The following is a 24708-nucleotide window of genomic DNA, read 5'->3' on the forward strand; positions in this document are numbered from 1 at the left end:
TTTTTGCCCTAACAATACCCTACTGTCTCCTTTTTATATTTAGAACTAGTGGCGCTTATTTTATCTCGTGAACGGCAAACTAGCTATTATCTCGGCTTTCGTTCAGAGTGCGCGGTTATCTCTTTTCCTGTCCTCATATCAGACTTGCTTTGACTGATAGCTGAACGTATTGCTATGTTATCATGGCGGTAGCGTACAACGAGGCAGCAGCCGGCTTTATCTGCGGGCGACTGCCATCGGGAGGGCTTTTGTGACCGCCGAATTCTCTGTATTTGAAATACTCAATACTTCTCCGTCGTTTCAATCGAGAGCTGTATTTATTTCACAATCTCATAACTTAGCCTTGAAATGTTTTTTATCCGTACCGCGCGGAGAGCCGACTGCGGACAGCTGGCTGAGATTATGGTAAGCTCAAGGTTTCGATGACTATGTGTTGGTATAGCACGTACGCTGGTAATCCAATCGCTTTCAACGTTGTATGTCGGAGTTCAAATGTAGGAATAACAGTCGACTCAAAAGTTATACGCAGGTAAATTTTAGTGGGATGTAATATTGTACGCGCTCTTGTAATTTCAAATGACCTGTTTACCTTCTCGTTCTTTAATCAGACACTAGAACAAATTGACGTCATTATGTTTGTACTACTGCTATTAGTTCGGTACTATGCAGTCTAAGGGTTTGTGCATTTAAGGTTTTGAAATGACGTAAAATGGTAAGTATTCATAATAAGAAATGCATTGACATTATACGCATATTTCTAATGACAATAGCTTGATCACATTAAATAGGAAGCACAACCACCGTTCTGACCACTTATGTTTTTTTTTTTGTTTCCTTTTTTTAGAAAACGTGGCCGGAAAATCAGGAGACGGATATCGATATTCTCACTATACGTAAGTCTCTGCTTCATTTTCTTGTTTTTTTTTTTCTTTTCAATATTGATGCTGCTTAGGGCCCCGAGATTGTGAGATTTTGGCAGAATTAGGTTCATAAAATGCAGGAATGTGCAAAGATATACTATGCTCTAGGATGCAAGGACTAATTATGTATTTCATGTGCTTCGGATGCTTCGGATGCTAATAGCTTGCCTTCTATGGGCCATGTAACGTTTATGTTTCGCTGGCGTCCGTGTAAAGTAATTTCGCTACACTCGATAGTTACACTTTTCGTATGATATCTTGCCCGTAGACATGTTTGCTGTTATTAAATAAAAACTGAAATATAAATCACAAACCGCAAACAATTCTGCGGAAGCACATTTTGTGTGTACCGACTTTGTCCGAGTGGTGAAAATAAATCAAGCTTCTCTTCAGCAGAGCTAAGTTGATGAACGTCAACTCAGTCATGACGGTAAATTGAGTGAGAAGCATAATTTACATGACACGCGTGAAAGTGCGAATCAAACTCTATTGTGTCACGTTTCCGGTGAAGCATGATAATGTTACCAATGTGAATGAAGCACCAATACGTCCAACCGAGTTTCTCCTCATTTGTGCTCACAGAAACACCGCAGAAAAGTCCAAACCTCGCAATAGGTGTTGTGCGAGATCCAGGGTATACAAATATTTGTGGAGATGTCGCGTAGTCTGAGGTGGAGAAACCATCTACGAAATGCCAAGATTGAGCTTATGAAACGAACTTTCTAAAGACGACGTACGACGTCCGTTTAATATTACACGATATTACTGACGAACGCGATTTAATAGGCAGGTTAGAAACGCATGCTTTTGAAAAGCATGCTGACTAGCTTCATACTTACCGTGCATGTGACAGTACAGCTTATGATAGGGTAGATTTTTGTTTTAAAATTAGTTCATACAAGAAGATCAACACAGAGTGCATGTATATTTCGCAATGAACAGTCGTGTGATCGATTTGTCTATATGTTACAGGAAAAGGCCCCACCACGGCCATGAAAGATGACGGCATTCGCACGTCTTTGAAATGTGATTGTGTCGCGTTTATGCTCGCTAAACACATGTATTATGGATGATTTTGTAGGTGATTTATAGCTTATGCGAAATATGTAAAAACCCGAGAATCTGGTGCAAAAAAGTTAACTCAGTGAGTGCCGCAAAACAATGACGGCCCTACATGTTTGGAGGTCCCAATCTTTTCCCGCGGACACTTGATTTGACAGACACGCTCGTTATCGTTGGGGTCTCGTTGTTCAACCAGCTACGAGAACCCTCTTCAATTTTTTTTTCTTTATCCGAAAAAGATCGGACAGATTAAATGAAGATGCTGAATCTTACGCATTCAACACAAATCTGTCTGGTGTTTCTGAGCATTGATACAGCGCGACGCTTGGCAGACATTCATGGCGCGACATGTCTCGACCCCAAAAATTAGTAATGTAGCTAGGGCCGTGCGGCAGCTGTACTCGGTTTCACCTTATGATTGGCCGTAGCGGACGCTGCGAGCCAGTGAAACTGATCCTGCACCGAGAGTCTATCACGTGACTTTCCGGTTCTGTGTAGCGAGATGTCTTGTGGCGCTCTCGCACCGCCGGATTTTCTGGGACAGGCTTTGTACTCCGTTCACCCTTATAAGCTGCGAGTCGAGTCGATACCGGAAGCATGAGAGCCCGAGATCTCCGCTTTGAAACGTTCGTCCGCTAAACGAGCCCTCGTGCTAAGAGGAACATCTCAAAGTTAGGAGAGCGAGCTATATCGCGCTTGTAGCTTTAGCGGCAAGCGGAAAAGAGCATCGGCTGCGATCCATCCTTAGGAGAAACGGAGTATAGCTTGGGATGTTTACGCGCACCAAGCAGTAGTGTTTACATGAACGCACGCAGCTTCTGGTTCTGCGTACAGCGTGGTGCAGTTAGTAGTCAAGCTGCACTAGCCGGCAATATACTGAAATACAGTGGAAATGCACCCGACCCTCTGAAGGACTGACAAACATTACGCCGACCAAATCCTCCACACAAGCCCTCCTGCCGGTTGGCATTATGCTGCGCATACACGCCTCGTAAACAAGTCACCAACTGACTGTTCGTCTGAATTCAAGAAACTCCTGCGTCCCCGCGACCGTACAGCGCGTTCAACACTCGGGAAATTCGTCCGGTAGTGACGCATACCGCACGAACAATGCATAACGTGCAACGCCGTGACACAGTCAGCCATTCAGGATGTCAAAACCTGTCGCCGCCGAAGCCACTGTATCCTCTTCTATCATCTCCCTTTTTATTTTGCTGCGTGTAGCTCGTAGCTCAAATAAATACTGAAAGAGAATCTCTTTTACTTGCATTAAGCTTAGTAGGAACAAATGGACCATATGGTCTCTCAAGAACGACGAAGACAACAAAAGCAAAACGTGGTACACCTCGAAAAGCCCGATTTCGCCGTGCCGACGTCGAGTGCCCCAGCTTTGAAATGGTAAATTCTACCGTACAAGCGACATCGCAATTCCAAAATTGAAAGTAAAAACGCAAGATATGAATCGAGAATTACGACATCATTTCAGCGAGGTATCGACCGGGCATTCCTTCACGTGTGTGCATCCACCTGAGTGTTTTGTGTTCCCAAACGCTCGACGCACGACTCCGACGCCGGGTTTGGCGACTCACGTGAACACACGCGAGCAAAAACACGTACCGATAAAATAGACCTGCCTGGCTCCACCGCCGACCGTTATCGGTTTCGCGACGCACTACCATAGCCTCCTCTATACTCACAAAGCCTGTCAGGACGACGACGGAGCCATAGAATGCAGAATTTTCTCATCTGCCGAATGTGGCGTCGACAAAAAACTATTTTGAGGCAAATGGTTGCATGGTACTGCAGGCAAATAATAATTGCTTCGTCCTCCCCCTCCACCCCCCCCCCCCCCCCCCCCTTTGAGGGGTGTTAAGAAAGTCACCGTCGGCTTATGCCGTATGTCCCCCACATCTCAGTAAATTCTTAGAAGTCCAGCCAGGCTCGAAAATATCATTCTGAATCAGCAAAACTTGTCCTTTTCCCCTCCCCCCCCCCCCCCCCGGTCCTGCATGAAGTCCGAGTGCAGACATAATATTTTGTCGGCAGTGGAGGGAACTGAAGGACGCAGACGTCGCCTGTGATGCGAGCCTCTCACTTTGCGTAACCTTAACCTATCGCCAGTTGTACTATTTTTTTACCGAATGAGTTCTATTACCGCAGTGACGTTTTACTCAGGTATGAGGGTATGACGAGAAACAAGTGCCACTTACCGGGACATTTGTGCTTTGGATGCTGTGTGCCATATGCTACTCTTTATAGTGGTTGCCACTCGAAATTTAGTGCTCCGAGTTTCCGGTAACTTCCAGCGGTTTCTCAGCCTATGTCCCCGCAACATAGTCAAATGCTATTGCGCTGGGTGGTTCGATGATGTAGATCTGTCATCCGTTTGTGTATTTTGTGTTTGTTGCGGGTGTTGGTGTAACTTGTGAATCCGACTGAGGTCTTATGCATGTTTGACAGGAAGGTTTTGTGAGGAAACAGAGTAATCGATGGGTGTCTGGAAGCGGAGCCATAGATCCGTTCTTGACATAGAATAGAATAGAATGGTATAGAACAGAATAGTTTGTTTCAGTTTTCGTCCATTATACAATTTTCAAATCCGTCTCACTTAGGCACATGCGTGCCTGTGTGTGGGAACGGGCAGTTTATCTGCTGCCATGGCCCACCAAGGAAGGGGGTCAGTCGACATTCCGTTGCCGACAATGGACGCACAGAAGTGGTTTATAACAAGAGACCCCAATGCCGAGTTGTGTTGAGCCGATAACATCCAAGAAGAGACCCTTTCGCGCTAAGAACACATGCAAGTATAAAAAAAAAAAACTTTTTTAAGCAGCCTAACGGGGAAAGGAAGCCAAAAATATGAATTTATAGCGAAAGAAAAATGTAGAGCTATATTTTTGGCGCGAAACGAATTTCTAGTTGGCGCCCGCGAGAGCCGCCACTGGTCACGTGATAGACCTGTGCGCCGCCGCAAAGTCACGCCGCCGTCGTACGCTGAGCGTGGCGCACCGTCGGTTGAACGCTTTTCTCCACGCCGGCGCAGCCGCCGCCGCGGCCGCCGCAGCCGGCGCGACGCCGCCGTCAATTTCTGACCAACGCGCAGGTCTATCATGGGGCTTGCGCTCTTTCAGGAGCCTCCTTCGGGGTCCTTTGTTGACACTTCAAACGAAGAATAATAAGTAACTTTTAGAACCCGTATGAAGCTCCCGAAAGAGCGCAAAGACCACGTGACCATGGCGGCCAGTCACGTGACCATAGCGGCCACTCTTCTGCGGGCTCCAGCGGGCGCCAGATATAGCTGTAATTTTTTTTTCGCTGTAAATGTTGTTTTATGACATCCTTTTTTTCATTTAGGCTTTTTAAAAAGAAATGTTTTTCCTTTGCACGTCACCTTAAGGCCCATAAGTGCAACTCTTTACTTTCCCTCTCCTGGTAGGAGAAATCGTTGAACTTGGAAAGGTGCTTCCAACAATAGCCCAAGTTTTTTTTTTTTTTTTTTTTTGAAAGCCTCTTTTATTTTATTTTATTGCTTCCGCCATAAAAAAAATGCACAGAGTGGGTTTAGCAAGTCTTTGGGTTGAGGTAGTTGGTTTAAGGCACTGAGTAAACTTGAATGTGAGAACAAAACAGGTGGAATCGGTGGCCAAGTGGGCTAACGCGTCTCTGCTCGGGGCGTGCAGCAAAAGCTTGGGCTGCAGAACCTACTGGGTTCGATCTCCATCCTCTGCGCGCTTTGATCTCCATCCCCTGCCCGTTTTGATCTGGGTGAGTTTCGCACTGACAAGCGTTTGTGTAATCACTACTCCGTGGTACACGTTAAAGGCTGCAGGTTAGCGATTGTACTGTACTCGCTGAATTTTTCATCTACAGGTAAGAGACAAGCCATCCGTTGAGACGTGCTGGCATCAAACATGTCTAAATATGATCGCAACAAAATGCGTCTTCTATGCGAAAACACAGAGGACGAACATGAAGGGGGACGACGGTAAGCAAGACTTTGTTATGCGCGGCCAAGCGACTGCGAAAAGTTCAGAAGGGTATTTCTTAGTTTTTATGGGTTCTTATTTTTTTTGGCCTCCTTTTTCAGAGTGCAGCACATTCTCCTTCTGAGCTTTTCGCGGTCTCTTGGCCGCGAATGAAACTAGTTTAAAGTTGGGCCTGTCCTAATCCACCCTTCGTGTTTGTCTTCTATGTTTGCGCATACAAGTTTACTTAGTACCGTGGGGGTTGCTGCACAGCTGCACTGGCATTTAAAGTCACATTTCTATCGTCATTCCTCACTGTGTTCTGCATAAACTCTTCCGGGTATTTTTGGTGAATGACAATCCCTAATAGCGCAGCTTTCTGTTTGTTTTTTTTTTCTAGGTCTGACAAAAAACGGATTTTCAGAAAAGCCGGTTTTCTCCATTTTCATCGCAGAGGACACCGCTAGAGGTATTTTGACTATAAGTATATCAAATTTAAACTGTACGTTAGTGCTCCACAATGTAAGGGCGCTTTCTAAACAACAACATTATCACTGCCTTGTCACACGCGTGCCTTAACGGGAGACTGACAGGGCAGTTATGCTCGCCACGGTTTTTATTTGTATTTATTTATTTATTTATTTATTGTACATACCCTCAAGCGCCGAAGCATTGTAGAGGGGAGGGGCAAAGCAAAATAAAACAAACTGACAAAACAATAAAAAACAAACAACAAGAAATTGAAATATCAAAAACACACAGCCATTGGCAAAAGCGGCAAGCAATATATTTTACGGAAAAAAATAAACAAAATAAAATGACTCATGTTGGCTCACCAAACAGAAATGTAGACAAAGATTGGCGAAAAAGAGAATAATCAGGTATAGTTGCGATATCTGCTGGAAGGTGGTTCCAGTCGTTTGATGTATGCGGGATAAATGAATAAAAAAAAGTGTTTGTTTGGCAACGTGTTAATCCAACTTTATTCCGATGGTCCAGACGGGAAGAGTAATAGCTAGGCAATGTAAAGAAATGGTCTCGCAGCGACTGATGATGATACACTTTATGAAACAGGCAAAGTCGAAAAAACTTTCTGCGCAATGATAAAGAGGGTAACAATAAACTGGATTGCATTGATGATATGCTAGCTGTTCGATTATAATTAGACAGAATGAAACGAACGGCGTTATTTTGAACTAGTTCGAGAGCTTTATGCAGAAACGTGTGGTTAGGATCCCAAATAGAGGCTGCGTATTCCAATTTTGACCGTACAAGAGTGTTATAAAGAAGAAGTTTTAAGTTAACTGGGGCCGTTCTGAAGTTTCGTCGTAAGTATCCTAACATGCGGTTAGCGTTGGCGATTATTATATCAATATGAGGCTTCCAGGTTAATGTCGACGATATAGTAACACCCAGATAACGGTATGAATTTACAGATTCAAGTTGAATGTCGGTTAGTGTATATTTTGAAGGGCGTGCGCCTTGCCGGGAAACGCGCATTAGTTTGCATTTGTTAGGGTTTAATTCCATACGCCATTTTTTGCACCAAAGAGTAATATTAATTAAATCAGATTGCAAAATGCGTACGTCATCATCATCATGAACTTCCCGATAAATTACACAGTCATCTGCATATAAATGCATGGAGGAAGAAACACAACTTGGTAAATCATTAATGAATATTAGAAAAAGAAGCGGGCCTAAAACTGAACCTTGGGGTACGCCCGATACAACATCAGTCAGGGATGAATTAACGCCATTTAGAGTTACATATTGTGAGCGGTTGGTTAGAAAGCATTCCAGCCAGGTTAACAAGTTAGGATCTAGGCTTAATGAAGAAAGTTTAAGCATTAGTAACTTATGATTAACCCTGTCGAATGCTTTAGAAAAATCGAGAAAAATACAGTCAGCCTGATGGTTTTTGTCCAGTATAGCATGCAAACAATGGGTGAAATGAAGCAGCTGCGTTTCACAAGAAAATGAGCGACGGAAACCATGTTGAGCAGGAGCGAAAAATGAATTGGATTCTAAGTAATTGAAAATATGAGAGTACAAAATGTGCTCCATTATTTTACAAGGAATACTTGTTAGTGAAATGGGTCGATAATTTAATGGAGAATGCTTGTTACCGGACTTATGCAGTGGAACCACCTTCGCAGTTTTCCATTCTATTGGGAGCGTTCCACACTCAAGAGATTGCTGGAAAATTTTGGCCAAAAAAAAGGATGAGTACATTTTAGTTTGTCTTAGAAATTTTGAGTTAATATTATCGCTTCCACATGACGATGATACTTTCAAAGAATCAATTAGCTTTACAATTCCAGTAGGTTCCATGGAAATTGGAAACATAGGGCTAAACTCACAACGTGGAACGTCATACGATACATTTCCATCAGCTACAGAAAAACTATTTGAAAAAACATTATTAAACACTGATGGATATTCTGCTGGAGGGATTAACGCCCCAGACTCATCGCTAAGAGAAATTAAGCCGTCGTCATTTAGTTTAACAGTCTTCCAGAACTTTTTGGGGTCATTCAACAATAGACCCGGTAAAGTGTTCTTAAAAAAATTCTCTTTGACGTCAGATACAGCTAGGGAATATTCGACCTCAGCTGCAAAGTATGCTTCCCACCTATCAATCGTGTTACGTTGTTTAGCTGAACGAAAAAGTCGCTGTTTTTTATTGGAAAGACGTTTTAGGGCGTTAGTATACCAAGGTGCTTTAGCATCAGATTGAATACGCCTGACGGGTACATGCGCATCAATCAGTTCGTTTACTTTTAAACAAAATAATCTCCAATTTTCCTGCACGCTTCGCTGATCAAATTCTGGCAGATATGTGTCCAGATAGCTGCACAGTTTTTCATTAATAAGATCAAAATTGGCTTTATTGTAATCAGAAATAAGCTTTACTTTTTTACTATTGATTGGGGGAGCAACTTTGAGATCAAAATTTAACAACGAGTGATCACTTAAGCCTGGAAGATACGTAAGGGAAGATAGAAGGTCAGGGTGTGTGGACAGAATTAAATCAAGTGTGTTCGCTGTATCATTGACATACCTTGTTGGTTTCATTACCAGCTGTGTCAAATTAAAACACGCACACAGATCCAAAAAAAGTTGACTCTGAGTTGAAACATGTTGAAAAGAAGGTGGGTCAGACCACATGATATCAGGAAAATTAAAATCTCCTAATAAAAAAATAGGAGAACTGGGATACTGACAAACAATAGAATTCATAACGTCATGTAAATCATCAATAAATGTCACTGCGCTGTTTGGGGGGCGGTAGCAGACGCAGAATAAAATTCTTGTGTTATTTAAAGTGATACAAGCCCAAACAATTTCTAGATTGGAAAGAACATCTACGCAAAATGAAGGTATGCTCTGTGATACGGTTATGAGTGTGCCACCCCCATGTCTACCATCTCTGTCAAAACGATATACATTATATGTTTTATCTCCTTGGAAAATTTCAGAGCTGCAGACATGTTTACTAAGCCATGTTTCCGTAAGAAAGATTAGGTCTGCGTTCGTTGAGCTGACAACAGAGTTAAGCTGATCTCGTTTATTCATAACACTTCTTATGTTAGTAAACGTAACTGAAACAGATGGAAAGAAAGTAACATGTTCGCCACCACTTCCTGCACGTAGCTATGACGCTTCTGACAGTGTCTGCGAATTCGAAGATGTCGCTGCCTGATTTTTACGAGCACGGGTGGAATACGCTTGTTCATTTGAACGTACTCGGTCACGGTCGCCCGGAATAGATTTGGCCACTCTTTCGCGTGTGTGTTCGGGCAGCCTGTCACCGTCCCTACCTCTTCCGGACTGGGAAGTGCTAGCAAGATGATCTTGTGCGTCGTTCACGTCATCAATCCCAGAGCCCGTTAGCTTACATCTTCGACAATTTACGTCATCCCACACATACACATCCTGATTAATAACCAACTTATCATACTTAAGATATACTTTATCTTCGGGTTTTCTTTTATCTTTAACTGTAGCCCATAACTGTTTCCGGATGTTCTGAATTTTAAGCGAAAAATCTTCCGAGACTGAAATTTTCGTTCCCTTAAATTTCCTTGAGTTTCTTCGCAGCTCCATTTTTTCGTTAAAGTCAAACAAACGCAAAATTATAGGGCGAGTTTTGTTTGGTGTCTTTTTACCCAAGCGATGGATACGTTCGAGGCTGCTGACCTTAATGCCCAGCTTTTCCTCAAATATTCCCGACAAGACAAATTCCCGGAGAGAATTGGGCGTTTCAGTTTCACGTTCATTTACCCCGTATACAATCAAATTATTCCGTCGACTGCGGTTTTCGAGATCATCTATTTTGCTCATTATCGTTGCAACCTGATGATTTAGATTGTTCACTGCATGCTCACAGTCATCCATTCTTTCTACTGTACGCGAAAATGACTCCAGCTTTCCCTCTATAGAAGTCAATCTTTTATCTGTTTCCGATATGTGCGAGTCTAATTTTCCTTGAATTGACTTTAGTTCTTTCGAGTTTTCTTTTTGACTTTCAATGATTTGTGCCAACTGCTCGTTGATAGTTGGACCAGGGTTCATTTCAACATCCCCGCTCAAAAGAAGAATAAGAAAACAAAACCAGTCAAAACAACCCGCTATACAATCGCACAACACGCCTGGGCAAGGCAGCACAATCAAACATAAACAATCACTTTTCAATTGTTTAGTAGAAAGCTTTCTACTAACCTGGACGAAAAAAGCGAAGAAATTGAGCCGTGGCTGCATCGTTCGGCTGCCGCCTTGCCCACTGACGAAAAAAGCCTGAGGGGCGTTGCTCGCTGGTCCTGTTGGTGTCGATGTTGTCTCGAAGATGTTGTCTCGAAGAGGATAAAGTTCAAAAAATCGAGCGATGCTTCCGTTTTGTACCGCTGAATCACCATCGTCGAACGTTGTCATCGGTACTGGTTGGTGGCACTTGACACAGCAGGAATCACCCGCGCTGCCGACATCTCCGAAAGAAACCGTGTCGACGCACTTGACGCAGCAGGAATCATCCGCGCTGCCGACATCACCGAACGAGACCGGGTCGATGCACGAGGCAAGAACCTGGACGAAAAAAGCGAAGAAATTGAGCCGTGGCTGCATCGTTCGGCTGCCGCCTTGCCCACTGACGAAAAAAGCCTGAGGGGCGTTGCTCGCTGGTCCTGTTGGTGTCGATGTTGTCTCGAAGATGTTGTCTCGAAGAGGATAAAGTTCGAAAAATCGAGCGATGCTTCCGTTTTGTACCGCTGAATCACCATCGTCGAACGTTGTCATCGGTACTGGTTGGTGGCACTTGACACAGCAGGAATCACCCGCGCTGCCGACATCTCCGAAAGAAACCGTGTCGACGCACTTGACGCAGCAGGAATCATCCGCGCTGCCGACATCACCGAACGAGACCGGGTCGATGCACGAGGCAAGAACCTGGACGAAAAAAGCGAAGAAATTGAGCCGTGGCTGCATCGTTCGGCTGCCGCCTTGCCCACTAACGAAAAAAGCCTGAGGGGCGTTGCTCGCTGGTCCTGTTGGTGTCGATGTTGTCTCGAAGATGTTGTCTCGAAGAGGATAAAGTTCGAAAAATCGAGCGATGCTTCCGTTTTGTACCGCTGAATCACCATCGTCGAACGTTGTCATCGGTACTGGTTGGTGGCACTTGACACAGCAGGAATCACCCGCGCTGCCGACATCTCCGAAAGAAACCGTGTCGACGCACTTGACGCAGCAGGAATCATCCGCGCTGCCGACATCACCGAACGAGACCGGGTCGATGCACGAGGCAAGAACCTGGACGAAAAAAGCGAAGAAATTGTGCCGTGGCTGCATCGTTCGGCTGCCGCCTTGCCCTTATATTACATATGAGGGCCCAACTACTCAAAGCACCATTTGCGGATCGAAATTCGTTTTCTTTCCGCCCGAAAACCGCCGATGAAGGACTTTACGGTCTGAGTCGCGCTCACTCTCTTCTCCATGGTCACGTTTTGTTTTCTATGGTTTAGACATTACCACAAAAAATAATCAAAGCCGAGAGTCATCGAAGGCACACACTCAATACTAGAAATGGACAAAAAATGTGATACCCATTTTTGTGGGTTCTAAAAAACTGCAAATACGTTGATGTAAAAAAAAATTTGCACAGCCACTTGACGGTCTTTACCTTTCTCCTCCTTAATATTTGCTCTTTCTCCCCAGTCCAGTGGTTTCGTTTTCAAGCAGTTACCTTTTGCTGCTTTATTAAAGTATACCTATTCTGTAGCAAAATATTGACTGTGTACTCTTCTAAAATCATAATAGACCGCCGGCAAAAAATATGTGGGGGGCGGGGGTGGGGGGGGGGGGGGTGTCAGTGTACTTTTAAACTGTTCGAGCCCTGTTTCGTCAATGGTTACCACCACGTTGTGGAGATAGCCCGCCCTCAAGTCATTTCTTTTTTGTTTTCAATAACAATCTTACCAGGAAGTTTTAGATACTAAAAGAAGTCTTGCGTTCATCTAGTTTTGAAGGGCCTGGTTGCGTGGGATAAACCAAGTTATTCGTAGGCGCTCTATCAAGCACATGAATTTCTGTGTTCCTTGCCAACAAAGAGCTATCTCATCAACATATTTGGCCAAATGAACCCGTACACAAGGCAGACGTTAAGATATATTAATGTTCGCAAAAGAGACCACGTTCTTTAAACTTTCTGGTCACTTAACAATCAACTTTTTTTCGGATAAATGGGTGCCGCCTGTCTAAGGATTATCATGGTACAAAATTTGATGAGAGTGTAGTGGACTATAGTAGGAGACGACGACGAAACCAGAAAGGGAACCAGAGCACGAGACAGACGAGAGTTCAGGTGGACATTCCGCTGCAAATATCATTTGGAACCACTCCGTTTATTTTAGGAGCATTGAACAAGTTATGAGTGGGGACCCGGACAAAGCACCTTCGCCTTCGGTGCACCGTCATGAGCAAAAACGAAGACTCTACGGCAGACGAAATCTCATCCGTACACGTTCGTCTTCTTAAGTATTTGATCACCGATCCGGAGGTATGGTTTGCTCAAGTCGAAAGCCAGATTTCCACGTATCGCATCACTTCGCAAATCCGCATGTTCCACTACGTCGTCGCCGCTCTTCCACCCAAAATCGCAACCGAAGTACGGGATTTAATCCTCGTTCCACCACCGAACGAACCTTACACCACCTTGAAGACGGAACTGGTGAAGCTCACGTCGGAATCTGAACAGCGCCGCCTACAACAACTCTTGACAAGCGGAGAACTCGGCGACCGCAAACCGTCGCAGCTGCTCAGACGCCTCCAACAGCTCCTCGGCGAGAAGGCAGAATTATTCGACACGTCACTTCTGACGGAACGTTTTCTTCAACGATTACCGGCCAATGTTCGCGCGGAGCTTGCCACGACGTCAGACCTCCAGTTGCCCGCCATGGCACAGCTCGCAGACTCCATTCTGGAGGTTGCCACACCGCTGGTAGCAGAGTTACATCAATCGCAAATATTGTCACGAATGACAATTGATGAGGCAATGATAACTGAAGAAACTGAACGTTTAATTTGGCGAACTTGTGCCAAAAGAAAAATGGGAGCGAAGAAAACAGCGGAGCGTCCCGGGCGTCGATGTCGGCGAAACCACGGGATCGAGCGCTGGGGCGAGACTCACTCGACAAGGTCGCGGCGGCCTCTTATCTAGAGTGCGTTACTATCTGGAAGATTCGGCGAAGAAGGCTCTACAAGAATCTACACGCATTCTCTAGAACAACAAATGCAGGAATAAATGAGAGAAGTTATGTCCGGAGCAAGAATAAACGTGAACCTTCTAGAAGTCTGTGACCGCGCGTTGCGCTCTCGGCCGTGCGCGCGGCATTATCCCCCCCCCCCCCCCCTCTTCCCCTTTTAAAAGCGCATCGTCTCGATGCACCACAAGCCGAAAACACAAATCCACAACAGAAGCACAGCATAATCGCGAGCCACAGTTCACAGTTTGACGAGAGTCCAAACATCTATCGTTCGTAATACGGCTTGAGGCGCACGACGTGGACTACTTCGGGTCGCGGCTGGCGTCGTCTTGATATTCGAGTTCCGTCGGGAAGCACCTCGTAGTTCAAGTCTCCGAGACGGCGAAGGACCTTGTAGTGTCCAAAGTAGCGCTTGAGAAGCTTCTCGCTGAGCCCACGTGGCCGAATCGGTATCCAGACCCATACTCTGTACACGGGATGAAAGTGGACGTCACGCCGGCGAAGATTGTAGCGGCCGGCGTCAATATGTTGCTGGTCTTGATTCCGTAGTCTGTCTAACTGGTGGACCTCTTCTGCTCGTTCAACAAAAGATAGATAGATAGATAGATGGGGTTTATTTGCGTGCCTGCAAACAGCCAAGTGGCCTGAGCGGCAGTGTACTGTCCTGTACCCAGACTCTGATGTAATCCGTTACAAGTAACGAAATTACTTGTAATTAATTACTTTTCTACTAATTTCGTAATTAATCCGTTACTTTTTTGAAAATGTATTTTGTAATCTAATTTCATTACTTTGTCAGTAACGCGTTACTGAAATTACTCGTTACAATTCTTCCACCCCGTCAAAGGGAAAAATAGAGAGGAGGAAGGGCGATGCGACGGCCTTCGCGCTTTTAGCATGGTAACACAAGACGGGGGTTCTCTCGCGAAGAGATCTAGTGCTGGCGAAGGAAAGGAATTCACGGAAACCGTGACAGCCCAGCCAGAGCCTGTTTCTGGACTTCTTCGTACGGTCAGTCAGGCTGGGAGGATTCGACTGTCTACATGAAGGCAACAAGCTTCGACTCGAACGACGAACGGACTGCTTCGAGCGCACAAAAGAGCAGAAAACTAATGGCCCATAAAACCATCGAGTGGGAGTCGTGAAGAGTACGAACGTGGACACTGTGACCGCGGTGCAGATGTCCGCTCACCCCCTCCCCTCCTCCCCCCCCCTTCCTTTTCGCCCTATCCCCTGCGTGTTGTCCACCTAAAACAAATCAGCATTTTTTTTTTGTCACACGAGGCCGTACTTTGCTTGTCGATGTTCTGCGTACACACACACACACCCCGCAGAAAAAAAATTGTAACGAGATTTTGACCCTGTTCATCTTTGACAGCACTGTGAAAGCTAAATACTGGCTGAACCAACCAGCTTTGTGGTTTCTGTCACTTGACTTCTACTAGCGGATGCGTAAGGCACAAACATAAGGGAAGCGATGGCAGCAGCTCATTGGAATGGAAAAAGATGTAGCACCAACACTACTGTCAGTTCAAACAGTAACTTTAGACAGCAGGCGATAAGGTGGCCGGGGAGCACAGCCGAAATGGCTTGGGACTTCGAAGCTGAACCCATATTCCTAGAAACGAGAATGTTGGGGTTCTCGTCAGCGATTGTGCCTACGGGAACTTACTCCGATATTTTAAGGAAAGGAAACACAGCCCGAGTTTTCTGAGAATAAACAGTGGCTGACTTGGACACAGTAGGGTGCCTACACAGGAGTTAAGGCAGCGCAAAGCGGCTGTTCACTGAAAATTTTGCTTTTTTAATATTTTCTAAACGGAAAAATCAGCTTAGCTGAAAGATTGTGGATGAATATTTCGTGTGAAGCTTCAGTTTTGATTAGTTTGATGATAAAAAAACTCCACTGGGGCGTGCCAGATGCCCGTTGTTGGTTTGGCTCGTAAAACCCCCAAATTTGACTTTGATGATAAAAAAAGATCAAGTGGGTCAAGGCCGGATAACAACCTTCAACAAGCGGTACTCTGAAATCTGCCCAGACGCAAGTGCCGCATGTAGGTCTTACAGCCAGTTGGTCTTAGCGGCTGAACCAGCCTCTATTTGTGCAATATATAGCAACTGTAGAAAAACCACATATTCAAGAGAGTCGTGTTCTAAAGTTTGCCGTTGCCATATTTCGAATGGTGTGCGTGACTCCACCACCCATGTGCATTCGTCGCATGTTCATGGGATTCGGTTCTGTCCCGGGTGAACAGCGCAAGATTCGTTTTATATCGAACACCTGTTCCAGTTCTTAAGAGCTTTATAGATCCATCGCCGTAAAATTATTATCCTAAAATAATCGGAAGATATAGTACTGAATCTGTTTTATTATTGATAGGGGCCCGAAATTCCCCCCACAAACACGCAGTAGATATTGCAGGTATTTTGCGTGTTTATTTAAAGTAACACAAAAGTAATTGACTAAAGTGACGAAGTAATTAATTAGTTAATTTTACGGGGAGTATTTTGTAACGGTAATCCACTATTTTTAGGCCAAGTAATTGTAATTGTAGGTAATTACTTTTTTGGAGTAACGGGCACAAGTCTGCTGTACACAGATACATAAAAGTATGAGATAAAAACACAATCCGGCGAAAATGTCTGTTTCACCAAAAAAGGCATCGTTAGTCTGTTGCAGACGCGTCATTGGGCAAGTGGCCCGCACATCAGGATAAAACGTGTCTCTGCATTTCGATGTCCTCCCTGACGGTACCCGGAACCTCAGCGACATCAGCAGCTGGGCATAATCAAGAGTACCATGCGCAATTTGACGCAGGAAATGTATGTCTCTTGCAATTCGTCTATCGCCCAGAGGCACTAGACCGAGGTCTGTGAGCAGGGAATGGTAATTGCAGAAACGGCGGCGGCCGATATATTGGTCATTTAAGATTCTTATAAACTTACGCTGAACGTTTTCAATAAGATTACTATGTAACATCGATACAGAGTTCCAAACCACAAACGCAAACTCGAGGCGTGATCTAACCAATGCACAATACAGGCATAAAAGACACTCAGAGCGACGAAATTGTTTTGTCAGCCGCGAAATTACACCCGGTTGACGAAGTCTTTGTCCAACAATGCGAGAGACGTGGAGGCAAAAATCCAATCTCGAGTCACCAATCACCTGGGCGTCATGACTGTCGTCGTCGACTGGCTCGTGCGGCAACATGGAGTCTAGCATAGTCGTCACCGTCCGGCCATATACTTGCTGGAAGGGTGTCACTCCTGTGGTCTCTTGCACTTCCGTGTTGTACTCAAACGTGACGTAGGGCAGCACTTCGTCCCAGGTCTTGTGCTCCACGTCGACGTACATGGAGACCATGTCGGCGATTGTTTTGTTGATCCACTCCGTCGACCCTTTGGTCTGCGGATGGTATGCAGTTGTTCTACGGTGGTCTGTGTGGCTTAGACGAAGGATCTCTTGGGTCAACTGTGCCATGAACGATGAGCCTCTATCTGTGATCAGGACTTCGGGGGCGCCATGCCGCAGGACGATGGACTCGATGAAGAACTTGACGACTTCGACAGCAGTCCCCGACGGAAGGGCTTTCGTCTCGGCCTAACGAGTAAGATAATCTGTGGCGACGATTATCCAGCGGTTTCCCATCGTCGACGGTGGAAAAGGACCCAGCAAATCCATTCCAATTTGCTGGAACGGCTTGGTTGGAGGGGTAATCGGCTGAAGGAGACCTGCTGGCTTTAACGGCGGTTTTTTGCGCCGCTGACAGTCATGGAATGATCGTGTGTAGAGATGAACGGTTTTTGGAAGCTTGGACCAGTAGTATTTTTCACGTATTCGGGCTAGTGTCCGGCTGTAACCCAGGTGTCCTGAAGTCGGGTCGTCGTGGCAGGCTTCAAAAATCTCTTCTCGAAGGCTGGTAGGGACTACCAGAAGCTACGGCAAATTACTGGTTCCGAAATTATTCTTATAAAACACACCTCGTCGAATAGCGAAGGTCGGCAGGGCTCGTGAAAAGACACGAGGAACGGTACTTCCTCGTCCTTGTAGATGCTAAATCAGGGCGCAGAGCTCCGGATCGTCTTGTTGAAGGCCTGCCGTGTCGTCGGTGTCCATGGCACCTAGGAAACTTTCGTCGTCACCGTCGTCGGTACCACTAGAAGTCTCGACGGAGGCTCTGGACAGGCAGTCGGCGTCACTATGTTTCCGTCCTGACTTCTAGACCACGGTCATGTCAAATTCTTGCAGTCCAAGACTCCATCAAGCAAGGCGTCCTGAAGGGTCTCTGAGATTTGCAAGCCAACAGAGCGAGTGGTGGTCCCTGACCACGCAGAACAGGTTCCCGTATATATATCGACGAAACTTTGTGATCGCCCGTACGACCGTGAGATATTCATTTTCCGTCGTGGACTAATTTTTCTCCGTCTTCGACAGCGTCCAACCTGCGTAGGCAGTGACTCGCTCCGTGCCTTCTTGTAGCTGTACCAATACCACGCGAAGTCCGGAGTTACTGGCATCCGTGTGAATTTCGGTTTCTGCGTGCTGGTCGAAATGTCCAAGGATTGGAGGTGTCTGAAGTCGTAGTTTCAGTTCATCGAACGCCCGCTTTTGTTCTGTCCATTGAAACTTCACGGCGTCTTTCGTAAGATATGTGACGGCCGCCGAAATGTTTGCGAAATCTTGAACGAAGCGCCTGTAGTACGCGCACAGCCTCGGGAATCTGCGGACGGCCTTTTTGCTCAACGGTCGAGGAAATTCGGCTACGGCGGAAGTCTTCGCAGGTTCAGGGCGTACTCCTTCGCTACTGACGACATGGCCAAAGAACTTGAGTTCGCCGTAGGCGAAGCGGCACTTCGTTGGCTTGAATGTGAGCCCTGCGGTCTTGATGGCTTGCAGCACCGCCCTAAGCCGTCTCAAGTGCTCATTGAAGTCGTGCGAAAATACCACGACGTCGTCCAGGTAAACCAGACAGCTCTGTCACTTCAGTCCCGTTAGCACGGCATCCATGACCCGCTGGAAAGTCGCCGGCACCGTACAGAGTCTGAAGGGCATCACCTTTGACTCGTAGAGTCCATCGGGCACGACGCGGCCCTGTTCATCGACCTCAATCTGACGGTAGCCACTCTTCAAGTTCATCGACGAAAAGTATCGGGTGTGGCGTAATCGGGCAAGGGTGTCTATACGGGGAAGCGGATAGACATTTTTCTTTGTAACAGCATTCAGCCGCCTATAATCCACGCAGAACCTAAAAGTATCGTCCTTCTTCTTCACCAGCACGACTGGAGAGGCCCACGGACTGTTTGAAGGCTGGATAATATCGTCTTCAAGCGTTTCTCTGGCTTGCTTCTGGATGGTTTCCTTCTCATTAACCGAAACTCGGTACGACGACTGATGAATAGGGGGCACTCGTTCGTCAGTAACGATTCGATGCTTCGCAACCGCTGTTTGCCGTAGCCTTGACGATATGGCGAAGCAGTCACTGAACTCAGCGAGAACGTCAGTCAGCTGTCGTTATGGGGCTGGAGGGCACGGGTCGATGCCGGGGTCTGACGGCGTGGTTCTCCTGTGCTGTGTCGGAGAGGCGTCTTCTGAGATGACGACGATCGCGGTTGGGTCCTGAATTTTCTCGACGTAGTCCACAGCTGTATCCTTTGTAAGGTGCTGGGACACTTGCCAGAAGTTTTTGACAAGGGCTACGGTACAACCGTCCTTGAGCTCAGTTACGCCTCTTGGAATGCCAATCCCTCGTCCAAGGAGAAGTTGGACGCTACCTTCCAACAGTGCTACACCGCAGGTGGCATGCATTCTTCGGTCCCGACGGGCACAAAGACGCTCGACAGCGGCGCAGGTTTACGTGGCTGGTAAGGACTCGCACTGCAGCTCACGTCGCTTTCGGTTTTTCCGCCGATGGCACAGATTTCCGAAGCGTTAGGTTGTTCTCCGCAAAGTCCGATGATGGCGCCATATTCACACAAGAAGTCAATTCCGAGAATGACGTCCCCCGTACAGTCTTGCAGAATGACGAACTTCACAGGGCAGGTTTCACCGTGGATCTCAACGCGAGCAGTGCACCTGCCGACAGGTGTGATGAGATGCCCGCCGGCCGTTCGTATCTGGGGTCTTCCCACGACGTCGTAACTTTCCGAAGGCGGCGAGAGAGTCTCCCACTAAAAGCCAAGTAGTCTGCTCTGGTTTCGACGAGCGCCGTCGCGTTGTGGCCGTCGATGATAACGTTGAGGTTATTCGGCACTGCTGCAGAAACGTCGTTTTGGGGCGTTGCGGCGTTAGAGTGGGAGGGCTCCGACGATCTTGGAGGATCTTGGCATCGTTTGTCTTCTGCAACACCACCTCCCGGCATTGCCGCGCCTGATTTCCCTGACTGGATGCGATAAGTGACAGGCTGTCTCGGTGAGACCGGCGGAAGGGCGATGGCGAGCGTCGGGGAGACGGTGAACGGAATCCTCGGTGGGGAGACGAGTCAGGGGATGAAGAGCGGCGGAGGTAGTCCTCGATGTCCCGAGGTCGCTCTCCGAGACGTGGTCGAGGGTCGTGGGCGCAAACGCTCGTACGCCCAGCTGGCGGTAAGGGCATCGTCGGTAGATGCGGTCCGCTTCAACGCAGTGGTAGCACAGCGGGCGTCGGTCGGCCGTGCTCTAGACGTCGGTCTTCCTCGGCGCAGGTTGCTCTGGGTGAACGCAGGCCTGATCTTCCTGGCGTCGGAGGTACTGCGGCGTTGGGGCGTCTCTTCGAGGTGGAGCCGAGGCTTCGCAGGGAGCTTGCGGCGGTCGTCGGGCCATCGCGGCGTAGCTCAACGTTGGTTCCTCCGGTGCCACCGTGGTGACGGGAACCTCTGGTTGGAGCGCCCGATGCACTTCTCCTCGGACAGCCTCGGATAGAGAAAGGGTTAGCGGACGACTGGCGGTTGGCAGCAACCTTCGCAGTTCCTCCCGGACGACCTCCCGTATAAATTCCCGGATGTCCCGCGTACCCATAGTGTTTTCGACGTTAAGCAGCGTGGGTGCAGCGACGCCTGGATGTCGCTGGAAGTGGGAGGCGCGCGCATGGAGGGCGCGCTCAATGTTGGTTGCCTCCGTGACGAAGGCTTCGAAGGTAATCGGCGGGTTGCGAACGAGGCATCCGAAAATGTTATCCTCAACACCTTACATCAGGATCCGCAACTTCTTTTCGTCGGTGGCTTGAGGGTCGGCGTGAGCGAGCAGCCGCAGATCATCTTAGACGAAACTGGCGATAGTCTCGTTTGCACCGCGGGTCCTCGTTCGAAGAAGGTCTAATGCCCTTTCCTGTCGATATAGGTTGGTAAACATCCGTGTCAGCGCATGCTTGCAGGCGGTCCATGAGATTAACGAAGTCTCGCGATTCTCGAACCAGTGCCTGGCCGCTCCTTTGAGCGCGAAGTGAAGATTCTGTAGGCACTGTTCGTCCGTCCATCGGTTGTGCTGGGCCACTCGCTCGTATTGTTGTAGCCAGTCCTCGGTGTCTTCATAAGGCTCACCATGGAAGGACGCGGGCGTACGGGCGGCGACGGGTAGGACAACTACGGGTGGAGCGGTCATTGTTGCGATCATCTTCTTTTGTTTCTTCGGCAGGGGACCGAGTTCCCGAGGTATTCCATGGTTACGGCGACCTGATCGGGCGTCGGTGTCTTCTACGAAGGGCAGCCTTCCGGGGCTGAGCACTTCAGTTGACCGGGATGTCTTTGTAGGTGTACGCTTCGCGGGCATAGAAAGCGTTACCCCACGCGTCCACGAAAATGTCACAAATGACAATTGATGAGGCGATGATAACTGAAGAAATTGAGTGTTTAATGGGGCAAACTTGTGCCCAAAATAAAAAGGGAAGAGAAGAAAACAGCAGAGCGTCGTGGGCGTCGATGTCGGCGAAACCGCAGAATCGAGCGCTGGGGCGAGACTGACTCGACAAGGTCGCGGGCGGCCTCTTATCTAGAGTGAGTCACTGTCTCGAAGATTCGGCGAAGAAGGCTCGAGCATCGCGCGCTCGGGGTGAGAATGAACAGGCACTTTCTAGAACAAAAGCAATAATAAATGAGAGAAGTTATGTCCGGAGCAAAAATAAACGTGAACCTTCTAGAAGTCTGTGACCGAGCGTTGCTTTCTCGGCCGTGCGCGCTGCAATATCGACAAGAGCATCTGTTGATTCACCATCTACCAATTTCTCTACACAGCTGCACTAGCTACGGTATATTTTCCAACGAGAGGTGAATGAACTCCGATACGAAATAGCTGCAGTTTTGTTGCGCTCTCGATCGACAGCGCGGCAACGCAAGAATAAACGCTATCCTAGGAACCGCTCAATTTCACCGCAATCCAGATTCTGCTGGTGCAGCCAGAATTTCGGAGACAGGGCCAGAAACTGCACACCAGCGTGCGCAGCGACGGAAAATGAAAACTCCCACCACTAGAAGCGGCGAGTGGAGCAGGGACGGATGATGGCCGCTTATTCTTCGTCACCGATCGCGACACCGGCCAGCGTTTCCTTATCGACAATGACGCTGAAGTAAGCGTACTGCTTTCATCTGCACTTCCTTGTCAGCCTCAGCAACCGCACGCCTCCCTTCAGGCTGCCAATAAAACAACCATTGCAACCTACGGTGAGCGAGTTTTGACAGGCATCAGCGGACTACGAAGAGTTTTCCGATAAGTAATTTTAATCGCAGACGTTGCTACCCAATTTTGGGTCCTGAATTTCTCACGCATTTCCACATCATTGCTTTCATATGTTGAACAAGCGTCTAGCAGACCGAGGCACTGATTTCAAGGTTCAGGGAGTAGCAATCACTACCTCTGATTCACGTCCTAGAGAGCACCAAGGGGCAGAGTCGAGGTACGAAACGCTACTTCAGCATTTTCATCGTTAACTCGCCCTTATAGCTTTCAACATCCAATCAAACATGACGTGACCCAGCACAGTGTTACAATGTGCCAACCTGTTTATGCTCGACCACGTAGGCTACACCCGAATCGCTTAAAGGTGGCACAACAAGAATTCATCCACATGCTTGAATTGGGGCTCATACGTCCCTTGATCAAGTACATGGGCATCGCCTCTACAGATGGTGCGGAAAAGACACCTGGGGATTGGTGACCTTGTGGTGATTACCGGGGCCTGAAGAACTCAACAGTTCCGGATCACTATCCTCTCCAAGATATAAAAAAATCACGGCATACCTTCATGGCGCTAAAATCGTTTTCAAAAGAGACCTCGTCAAAGCGTACCATCAGGTACTTGTACACCCTGCTGATGTCGCCAAGACATCCATCACAGCCCAATTTGGTCTTTTTGAATACGCCAGAATTCCATTTGGCCTAAGAAATTCTGCTCAGACGTTTCAGCGTTTTCTCGACCATATAACTTGAGACTTTCCCTTTTGTTACGCATATCGTGATGACGTCCTCATCTACAACCTTGACCCCAAAGAACACTTGGAACATCTCGAAATTCTTTTCTATAGGCTTGATAAATATGGCCTCATAATGAACAAGCCCAAGTGAATTCGGTGTCACCAAAATCAAGTTTCTCGGCCACCACCTCGACCAGCATGGACTTCGATATCTCGACGAGAAAGTCAAAGCTGTTCAAGACTTACCTCGTACTACCTGCATCCGGAAACATCGGGAATTCCTGGGTTTGAATCATTTTTACCGACGTCTCATTCCTAACTGCGCTGAGACACTCAAAACATTAAATGACCCCCTCAAAGGCACCCGCACACCTTCGGCATTGCTTCAGTGGTCTGCCGAAACGGCGCAAGCTTTTGACCAAGCTAGACAAACGCTAGTCAAGGCCACTCTCCTATTCCATCCGAGGCCGAATGCTGCACTCAATCTTATGGTTGACGCTTCTAATACTCCTCTTGGGGCCATCTTGCAGCAGTATGTCGGAACGGATTGGCACCGAATTTCATTCCTCTCAAATAAGCTGGAAACTGCAAAGTGCCGCTACAGCATCTTCGGCAGTCAGCCCCTCACTATCTACCTCGCCATCAAGCACTTCAACAAAAATTTGAAGGACGAGATTTCGGTATACTTACGGATCACAAACCATTGACCTTTGCGTTAAGATCGGACACCGATAGTTTTCTGCACGAGAAATACGTTACCTCACATACATCGCTGAATTCACAACGGTCATTTGACACGTCGAGGGACCTCACAATCTAGCAGCAGACGCTCTCTCGCGCATTTCAGATACTTTCAATTGCAAGACCAATCCTTTGCTTAGTCAGTTTTCTAACAAGTTGAAGCTTGAGAATATCGCAACCCCGCTTGGCGATTATCCGCTTCTTTGTGATATATCAACTGGAATGCCTCGTCCAGTTGCCCCTGTGGCCTTCCGCCACCAGGTCTTTGATGCACTTCATGGATTGTCACACCCCGGCATACGCGCGATACAACGCTTGGTCACTGAACGTTTCCTTTCGCATGGCATAAATAAGGACGCCAGGGAATGGGCACGAACTTGTATAGGCGGTCAAAAGTCAAAGATTCATCGCCATACCTCAGCACCTTTTCAATCCTTCCCAGTACCGACCAACCGCTTCGATCACGCTCATCTTGACATCGTGGGTCCATTACTTCCGTCAGAGGGCAACACCTGCATAATTACCTGTATTGACAAATTTTCTCGTAGCCAGAGGCCTTCGCGATTCCCAAAAGTACAGCTGCTACCATCGCACATGTAGTCGTGAGCGGATGGGTGACAAAGTTTGGTGTACCATTTAGCATAAAAAAAGACCGGGACGACAGTTTGAATCATTTTCATTTCTTTCACTGGCACAACTTCTCGGTGCACAACAGCTACACACAACCTCAAATCAATCCATCGCCAATTGGCATGGTTCAATGTTTTCATCGACCACTCAAGTCATCACTCAAAGCACGAGGGGATTTAACACATTGGGCCAGAGAACTGCCTCTAGTTGTCCTTGGACTTCGATCGCCAGTCAAAGATGATCTCAACTG

General features: G+C 47.3%; 1 protein-coding gene across 1 annotated transcript in view; it reads left to right on the forward strand.

The window, feature by feature from the left end:
- The first annotated feature begins 200 nt into the window (after positions 1–200).
- Positions 201–24708, forward strand: part of LOC120843747 (thialysine N-epsilon-acetyltransferase) — a 33711-nt gene continuing 9203 nt past the window's right edge. The window contains exons 1-3 of the mRNA XM_040215198.2: positions 201–405; positions 845–893; positions 6348–6416. Of these exons, the coding sequence (XP_040071132.1) occupies positions 349–405; positions 845–893; positions 6348–6416 (175 nt within the window). The 5' untranslated portion in view covers positions 201–348. The remainder of the gene's footprint in view (positions 406–844; positions 894–6347; positions 6417–24708) is intronic.

This window comes from Ixodes scapularis, unplaced genomic scaffold (genome assembly GCF_016920785.2).
Source record: "Ixodes scapularis isolate PalLabHiFi unplaced genomic scaffold, ASM1692078v2 PGA_scaffold5__190_contigs__length_132052651, whole genome shotgun sequence".
Taxonomy (NCBI): Eukaryota; Metazoa; Arthropoda; class Arachnida; order Ixodida; family Ixodidae; genus Ixodes; species Ixodes scapularis.